The 8646-nt window shown below is 34.2% G+C and overlaps 1 protein-coding gene across 2 annotated transcripts; it reads right to left on the reverse strand.

Annotated features, from left to right (window-relative positions):
* Positions 1-684: 684 nt before the first annotated feature.
* On the reverse strand, positions 685-8634 carry LOC137657038 (uncharacterized). 2 transcript variants are annotated; one of them, XM_068391397.1, is made up of 6 exons: positions 8575-8634; positions 7266-7422; positions 5013-5175; positions 4704-4764; positions 4244-4427; positions 685-1636 (listed from the first exon to the last, which is right to left on the reverse strand). In XM_068391397.1, the coding sequence occupies exons 2-6, from the start codon at positions 7407-7409 to the stop codon at positions 1280-1282; spliced, it is 909 nt and encodes a 302-aa protein (XP_068247498.1). In that variant the 5' UTR covers positions 7410-7422; positions 8575-8634; the 3' UTR covers positions 685-1279. The 2 variants fall into 2 exon arrangements, with proteins under 2 accessions (XP_068247498.1, XP_068247499.1); XM_068391398.1 differs by lacking the exon at positions 8575-8634 and adding an exon at positions 7864-7885.
* Between the last annotated feature and the right edge of the window lie 12 nt (positions 8635-8646).

Here is an 8646-nt window from a genome sequence, read left to right on the forward strand (position 1 = left end):
TGTTTTTGTGAGTTTCATATATATATATATATATATATATATATATATATATATATGTATATATATATATATATATATATATATATATATTTATATATACATATATATATATATAAATATATATATATATATATATATATATATATATATATATATATGTATATATATATATATATATATATATATATATATATATATATGTATATATATATATATATATATATATATATATATATATACACACACTCATATAATGTACCATAATTCCTCTCCAACACGGAATACGCTTTAAGAAAGGGACAAGCGAAGGTCGATTTGGCGTGTCATATTCAAATTTGATGTGTTTTAATGCAAGAAGGTTTTCCTCCCTTGAACTGTATAATAGCATGTTTCTGTACAACTAATTATAAGAAAAATAACTTAAAGGGAAATTTGTGCTTTAAAATAGTTCAAATAACTGTGGACAAACACTGCCTTTTAAAATAAATGATAATAGATTTTTTTTTTTTTTTTTGCACAGAATACTGCAAGGATCATTAAACTATAGTCATTTTATTTAGTGAGGCAGATTTGCACTGACTCGTAGGATTGCCCTTTTAGCTCGGAAAAGTTTCCTAATAGCTGATTGGTCGGAAGAATTTTTGTCCTAATACTTCCGACCAATCAGCTATCAGGAAATGTTTCCGAGCTAAAAGGTCATCCCTTCGAGTCTGTGCAAATCTGCCTCTCTAAGAAAATTGACTTATAGAGCTCTGAAGCATAGCTTATAATATATTAGGAGGACGGGAATAGAATTCTCGACATTGTGAAGTCCGTTTGCAGTAATCATACACAATAGCGGCCATATATTTTGTGCGACATTAGGACTTAAACCTATTCTTAAACACACAAAAAGTTTGTATTAGGGAATTTGAATATGGCACTACTGGGAGAGAACATTCTTAAGTGAAATCGGGGTTTGGGATGCCGGGTCTGAATCTCAAGTTGGATTCAAAAGTTGAGACGCAACTATAGGTTTTTATTTTACATTAGTTACTTTTCCCAAATGGATGACGTAGGTTACACAGCAAATGTTAAGATTAGATGTTCACATTAATCAGTCTGCTATTCCCTGTGTCTCATGGTAATCCATTACTTTCCACCCCAACCACCTAATAGGTCTTTAAATTTCAATGGTAGGCCTACGCAGAAGTGTGTGCTGTTTATTTTATATTTTTCTACAGATATATTTAAACCACAAAAACGACCCAAGTTAGATTCTCTTCTCAAAATGCTTCTTTCACTTCTCTGTATTCTTCTTCATTCCGATCCAGTTACGAACCGCGAGGTCAACCTTGCTAGGCGGAATGGTTGGAAAATTCTCTTTGATCTTGTCAGCCAAATCTTCGTCGCTGATGTGCGTCTTCTGCGCTGCATCCATCGGACCGAACAGCAAAGTGTTGTCCTTGAAAGCCACCATTATCCGCTTCTGGTCTCTATCTCTTGAGGGCGGGAAGCGAACGGCTCTGATAGTCGAATGGAAATCTGATGATGAATCGTTGATGTAGATATTTTCCATATAAGGTCGGAAATGGTCGAAGGTCACTGGAACTAGGTCGAAGTGGAACATTTTACGCCATTCGCCGTGCATAATAGGCTGTAGAGAAAAAAAAATCAGGGATTGATTATCAGTACTGAAGATACATCAAATGTATAAATCCGCGAAAGCATAAGTACTATAAGGCTTCTCTATTGCAAAGCAGGACACATATATTTTTTTTTCATTAAGTTTTGTTTATCAATACAGAAAAGGAGATGAGGCAGATACAGTGAAATTTCAATAGATTAAAGACAAAAAAAAAAAAAAACCAGCCAATATAGAAATGTCACTTATTCATCAGAAGAAAAGGCAGTACTGTAAGATAACAAATCAAGAGGTAGAAGCCGTCGTAAAAAAAAAAAAAAAAAAAAAAAAATCTGAAAGATATGTACACAATTGATAGACAAGGATTTGATAATGTGGTGATATAAATGATAGGAGAAGAACTAACAGAAAGTCTGACGTTAATCCAAACAGAAGTGAATGAAAATATTTGTATTCCGGAAGAATGGAAGATGTTGATTTTATCAATACATGATAAAAAGGGGAAATAAAATTTAATTAGACGTCAGAAGAGGAATATTTATTATAAGTGCAATTAGTAAGATATTTGACAAAATAAGAATGGAAAATTCAAAGAACAAATTCAAGGAAGAAATGACCAAGATCTAATGTCCAGTAATCGACTGCAAGTAATGTGCTAACTCTGAATACAGTAATCGGTTATAATGCTTACATTGGAAGACCAACATACACATGTTTATTGTGATACATATAAGAGCTTCGATAAGGTAAATCTGGAAGATTACATTAAAGAGATGGGAAAAGGAATAGAATGGAAAGATACACCAGCAGAGAAGAATATTAATGGGAAATGTATAGCAGTCGTTAACTGTCCTGCAGGAAAAACAGAACAGAGAACATTGAGATTGAGGGAAGAGTAAGACAAGGTGTACTATATTTGAACCCAAGCTATGCAGTATAGAGACAGTCAAATTGAATAACATCAGTAAAAAAAAAAATATAACATTGAAAAGGAACATTGAAATGGAATCCCTGATATTTGGTATTTGTGGGCAATATTATGTTTCCCACAGGAAGGAAAGGAATAGAATGTGCTATAAGTTATTGTCATAGCTTGGAGATCTTGATAAAGTTCACAATTCGTACCAATCCCCCTAAAATCTGATGTATTAATAATTAGCAAAATAAAGACGAGATTAACGCAAAAGTGAAGAACGGGCCAGTAAGTATTGTTAAGTAGTATACAGAAAGTATCAGGGAGAATAGTACACAGAGAAAGGAAACAAGATGTAAATATAAATAGACAAAAATTCTACGGGCCAACCAAGGGAAAGGCCCGTGCCAACAACAAGTGTTGGCTTTAATACCCCAACAACAACAGACAAAAGCAAAGTGTCGTTTATATAATCCAAGAAATGCGTAAATAAGGACAGAGGAGGAAAGTAGGAAAAATGACATTGGAAGTGAGAAAGAAAATATGTGAAACAGTGGTTGTTCCAACAGTAATTCTTAATGTAGTAAAGACCTGGAGTGAAATAAGAGATAAAGATATGAGAGATCTGGAAAATTTTTTAATACAGAATGATAAGAAATGAGTATGAATGACCCTCTAGTGTCCCATACTGGGCCATCATAGCAAAAATAGGAATATGACCAAAGTCTTGAAGAATAGACTACAAGAAAACAATGCTATTCCATAACATCATAAACTGATGAAAAATATATTAATCAGAGAGATAACAGAAAATCAATTGCAGAACCTCTATGGAAAGTGCTTGTAAATATAGAATGAAAATAGGAGAAATAAGATATTGTTGGAAATGCCCCTTAAAAAAAGAAAATTAAGAAAGGAATTATGGAAACTAGGGGAAACAATTGAAAATAAACAATTGATGAAAAAAAAATAGTCTTAGAACAGTATGACCCACAACCTTGTATTAGAGTAATGAATATATAGTTAAGTCTTTTGAGAGTGACGATTTAACAGTAAATGAACAATATGTGACTTGAAAAGATAAATACTGTGAACGAACAAGGTAAAACAACAGTGAAGGTCCTGTAGAGAGTGGGGTACCCCTGCTGTATGGGACCGGAAAAGCAGCCATCAAAGTAAAGTAAGTAAAGTAAGGTATTCCTGACAATGAAAGTAAAGTTAAATACGCTGAAACTAAAAGCAAATTCCATGTGAAAAGTACACAGATGATGTGTGCAACCTATGCAGAGAAGATGATGCAGAAATTTATTTTCATGCCCACTGATAGGAAAGTTAAAATAACAAGATATAAGAGTGGATATGTTGCAAAATCCTGGTAAAGAGTTGGTGGAATACGGAAGTCTGGCCATAAATCTGAAAGAAGAGTTTAAGAATACCACATTGTGTTGCCACAACTGATAACTAATTTCAAAGTAATAAGGGATAAAATTAGAACTTATAAAATTTTCATCAAAACTGTTGTTTATTAAAAGAAAAAAAAATAAATTACAATAAAGTGTATGCACTTAGACGCTGTTCAACTATATATTATTTGATAGAGTGGCCGCAAACTTATTTTTGTGGAGTGACTGTGAACAGTCATGATCCAGGTTAATAAAAAGAAATTAGCGATTACGGAAGTCAACTTCTAAACCTAGTTAACCTACAATTTCTCCGGCGGTGGCTAATTCATCTTTAGGACGATGCAGTCGCCAAATGCTGTTCCCTTTCCGCTCGTATCTGTACTCCTGTCCTGCACAGTAACGAGTGCATGGCACTTCACTCAATGATATCGGGGCTTCGAACGGGTAGCCAGTTCCCACATCAATGATGAAGTCGTCGTCGGCACATCTTGGGTAGGGCAAAGAAAATGATGCTAAGAAGTTATTTGTTAGTTCTTTTTTTTTATAGTAATAGAAAATCCCATATTATTTTATTTTCAAAATTAAGAAAATATCTCTCTCTCTCTCTCTCTCTCTCTCTCTCTCTCTCTCTCTCTCTCTCTCTCTCTCTCTCTCTCTCTCTCTGCAGTGAATAAATAGAGCTAAACTACAGAATTACGTATTAACAAACCACATACAAAAGATCACCAGTCCTTGCCTAGATAAAATTACAAGACTTTCTTACCGTAAATCTTTGAGTAAGACAACGACATGAGTGTGTGTATCTCCGTGAGTGCTATATGACCCTGAAAAGAAGCCAAGTAAGTCAGCAATATTCTGAGGAGTAGAAACAGAAACTTTTTATTTTGCATTAACATTCATATAAGTATAATAGTGTCTTTAGCTAATTAAACCTTTTATGATGTTTATGCATAAGTTGAACCTATATTTTTATGATAAGCTTAAACAAAAACATAGAAAACGAGGTAAAAAATAAGATAAAGTAACGAATTATAAGTATTAAATCTAAGCCTCATACACAAACTATACATACCATCTAGGACATCCGCTTTGAATCCCAATGTCCTGAGAAGGATGCACATGAATGTGTTCAATGTGAAACAAAGTCCGCCTTCTAGACCGAGACCAGCATTCACCACCTCCTCCAACGCTGGCACGTGCTTCTCTTCCTTTGACTGGGCCAGGATGCTCACGCACTGTATCGTGTGGCAAGAAACTTACATTATACTAAGTTAAAATGAAGGCCTGTGATTTAGCTAAATAAAAGAGATCTTCTTATACTACTACTACTACTACTACTACTACTACTACTACTATTGTGTAAGAAGGAAAGCTAAGAAGAGGAACTATATTTGGACCCAGGCTCTGTAGTATAATGACAAAGTCAATGGCATCAGTAGAAAAAAATATAACGTTGATAAGGAATATTGAAATTGAATCACTGATATTTGTAGATAATATTATGTTTCCCACAGGAAGGCAAGGAGTGGAATGTGCTATAAGTAATTTTCATTGGAGATCTTAAAAATGAAACAATCAGTACCGATCAAACATAAATTTGATGTATTAACAATTAACAAAGGCAAGAAAAAGAAAGATATTAAAATAAAAGTGAAGAACGGGTCAGTTAGTCTAGTTTAAGAATAAAAGTCTGGAGAATGGTACACAGAAAGGAAAGAGAAGTGAGCATCAGTAAGAAAAGCCAGAGGGTCGCGTATATGACCCAACATGGAATGGAAATAGAAATAAAAAATGGGGGAAAAGACAATGGAAAAAAAAATTGAGAACAGAATTATGGAAAAGATAGAGGAATTTATTAAAGAAAAGAACAGGTTCATGGAAGGAAATGGCCCATTGCCTTATATCATGGTGGCCCATTGGAAACGTCCCTGTGTGATGATAAATCATCAGCTGCTATTGCCTGGCCTTCCCTGGCCTAGACTTAGGTGCTGATCATATGTACATATGGCCAGTCTCTAGGGGATTGTCCTGCTTGATAGGACCAAGCTCGGGCAATGTTACTGTCTCTTGCCTCTACCATTCATGAGCGGGCTTAAAAAAAAGAAAAAAAAAAAAGCTTCAAAATGGATATGGACAAGGCAATCCTTATAATGAAGGCAAGGTTAAACATGCTCAAACTAAAAGCAATTTTAAGGGCGAAATACATAGATGATGTAGCCACTGCTGATAAGAATAAAGATACACGTAGTAGTACTTATAATGTTTGCAAGTCTTGAGCCATGGTATGTTATAAAGGAAAACGAAAGGAAAGAGATAGAGGGTTTAGGCTACAGCACAAGATTTTGAAAAGAATATTTGAACAAGCTGCAACTACATCTAATTGGGATTAATAGCGGAAACAGGAATATGGCTAGTTAAAAATAGCATAAAGTAGAAAAAGCTGATGCTGTTTATAACATCATTACATGAGATGATAAGCGATTAGTTAAAGAGACAATGGAAGACCAAATAACCATATGGGCAATGCTGGGGAAAAGTGTTTGATATATATATATATATATATATATATATATATATATATATATATATATATATATATATATATATATATATATATATATATATATATATCTGTGTGTGTGTGTGTGTGTGTGTGTGTGTATAAAATTGAAGAAGTAAGAAAGTATAGAAGACAAGAACTCAAAAAAGAAATAGAATGTAAAGTACCAAATGAAATTAAAAAAAGATATCTAAAAGGAAAGAAAGCATAAATGACCAAGAAAAGGTTCATTAATGGTAATGGCAGAAGAGAGTACATAGGTGAACCTAACACTAAGGAAGCTGTCATAGTAATGAAGACAAGGTTGAATATGATAAACTTAAAAGATAATTATCGAATCAGGAATGAAAATGATAAGCTTTGTGAGTTGTGTAGAAAGGCAGATGATACAACAGAGCATATGTTTAGTTGTAAAGAATTATGGAAATTTAGAAGCAGTAGCATAGAATAAGGAAATCTTAATCGCCAACCAAAGAAGTTGCTTGATATATTAGAGAGGCTTTGGAAGTTAGAAATAAAAGTATAAAAGCTGTGCTGAGTAGAAGGTAATTATAATGACAATGAACTCCTTGTAAATTGCAGAGCTTTGCACCTACGCTACAGATCTAGTAGTGTGCCCACAATCATATCGTTTTGGAGTGAGCAACGAGAAACCTTGAACTTACTATACAGCAAGTAGAATATATTGAAATCACGTGAAACATTTGAAAAACATCGTCTACTTTGGTGAAGTGCAAACACAAAATGATCAGTCTTGACCCTGACCTGGAAGGGAAGGTGCTCCTGGTATCTTTCGATGAGGATTCCAAGAAACGATAAGGGGTCGTTTCCAATGAGTTCTTCTGCATCCTTAATTTCAATCTTCTCCAGAAAAGTGAGAGCAGTGCTATATTCCATTAAGGGCTTCATTTTTCCCAGCTCTCTGCAATATTTTACGTACAAAATACAATGGGTTTTATTTATATTTTAACATCAGTTTCATTGCCTCTGCAATGATACATGGGTTAAATTTTCATATAGGAAGATATGTGATATATTCTATTTACAACGTTGGACTTTCAATTTTCAGTTCCCCCTTCCTTTCTTGCAAATTACCATAATTTCATATACACCCGTCCATCCTCTATTGGTAACCGCCAACAGAAGGAAATCAAGACAATTTACACTATGTACAGTACGTAGCTTACATAAGCTTGTTACTGAGAGCTACTGCTCGGTGCTATTTTACTTTTTATCATTTAGTTAAGTATCAGGGTGATAACAAGAAGACATTGTGGTACCAAGCGTTGCATTAAGTTGAAAGTATTAGTGACAAAATTGAAAATATTAAAGATAATTTGCGTGTACTATATATAGTACATACCATAACTGCATTTCTTCCGGAATGGTGATAGTAGCTCTATGACGAGATCACATACGTTAAAATTCTTGGAAGTGGGTGGTCTTCCTACAATAAATTTCACTCAAGTGCTTCAAATTTATCATTTACAATCATTTGCAATATGATCTTATGTAAAATGCATTATAAGATTCTACTTATGATAACAGTTTCACGCGTTAAATGAGATGAGAAAGCCTGTGAAGTTGCGCGCTTTCCCCTGTTAATTGATATTCTGCTCACGAACGGGTTAAGTTTGGTTTTCAAGACTCAGCATACTATTAAATTACAATGGTGCTTCCACAACCTAACTTACATAGAGACTCGTGTATGTTCTTTCATAACGGAAATTAAGTTGACAGTCCTCGCGTGTATTCAAATGAGCAAGCCTTAAAATCCATCGGTATATTAAGCCACGGAAGAATTTCATTCAACAAAATAATTTCAACGTTAGAACGCAAGGACGACCTTTATGAACTTCACAATTTACAATACCTGTTTAAGCGACGTTAATAACCACATAGTTGCGGAGCCAGAAGGAATCCTAATCAATTGGCAAATACTTAGTCTAATTATAGATATGTTAGCAATAACGGCAAAATTACACGGTTGACGAAAATACAGTAAAGTTTGTATCCATTAAAACTGTAATGAGAAACACTATATGGCTTTAGACTTTTAACTGGGAACACTTACGGGTTCTTGTTCTACCCTGAAGCACTATCGGTCAGCCAACCTGATCCAGACGGTCGAGGGTTGCCAGATAAC

The sequence above is a fragment of the Palaemon carinicauda genome, chromosome 18, assembly GCF_036898095.1.
Source record: "Palaemon carinicauda isolate YSFRI2023 chromosome 18, ASM3689809v2, whole genome shotgun sequence".
NCBI classification, from domain to species: domain Eukaryota; kingdom Metazoa; phylum Arthropoda; class Malacostraca; order Decapoda; family Palaemonidae; genus Palaemon; species Palaemon carinicauda.

Coding starts and splice junctions, on each gene's coding strand:
- LOC137657038 (XM_068391397.1), bottom strand. CDS start 7,409: ATGAAGCCCTTAATGGAATATAGCACTGCTCTCACTTTTCTGGAGAAG. Junction 4,765..5,012: donor CAAAGCGGATGTCCTAGATG/GTATGTATAGTT, acceptor GCTTCTTTTCAG/GGTCATATAGCACTCACGGA. Junction 4,428..4,703: donor GTCTTACTCAAAGATTTACG/GTAAGAAAGTCT, acceptor GCCCTACCCAAG/ATGTGCCGACGACGACTTCA.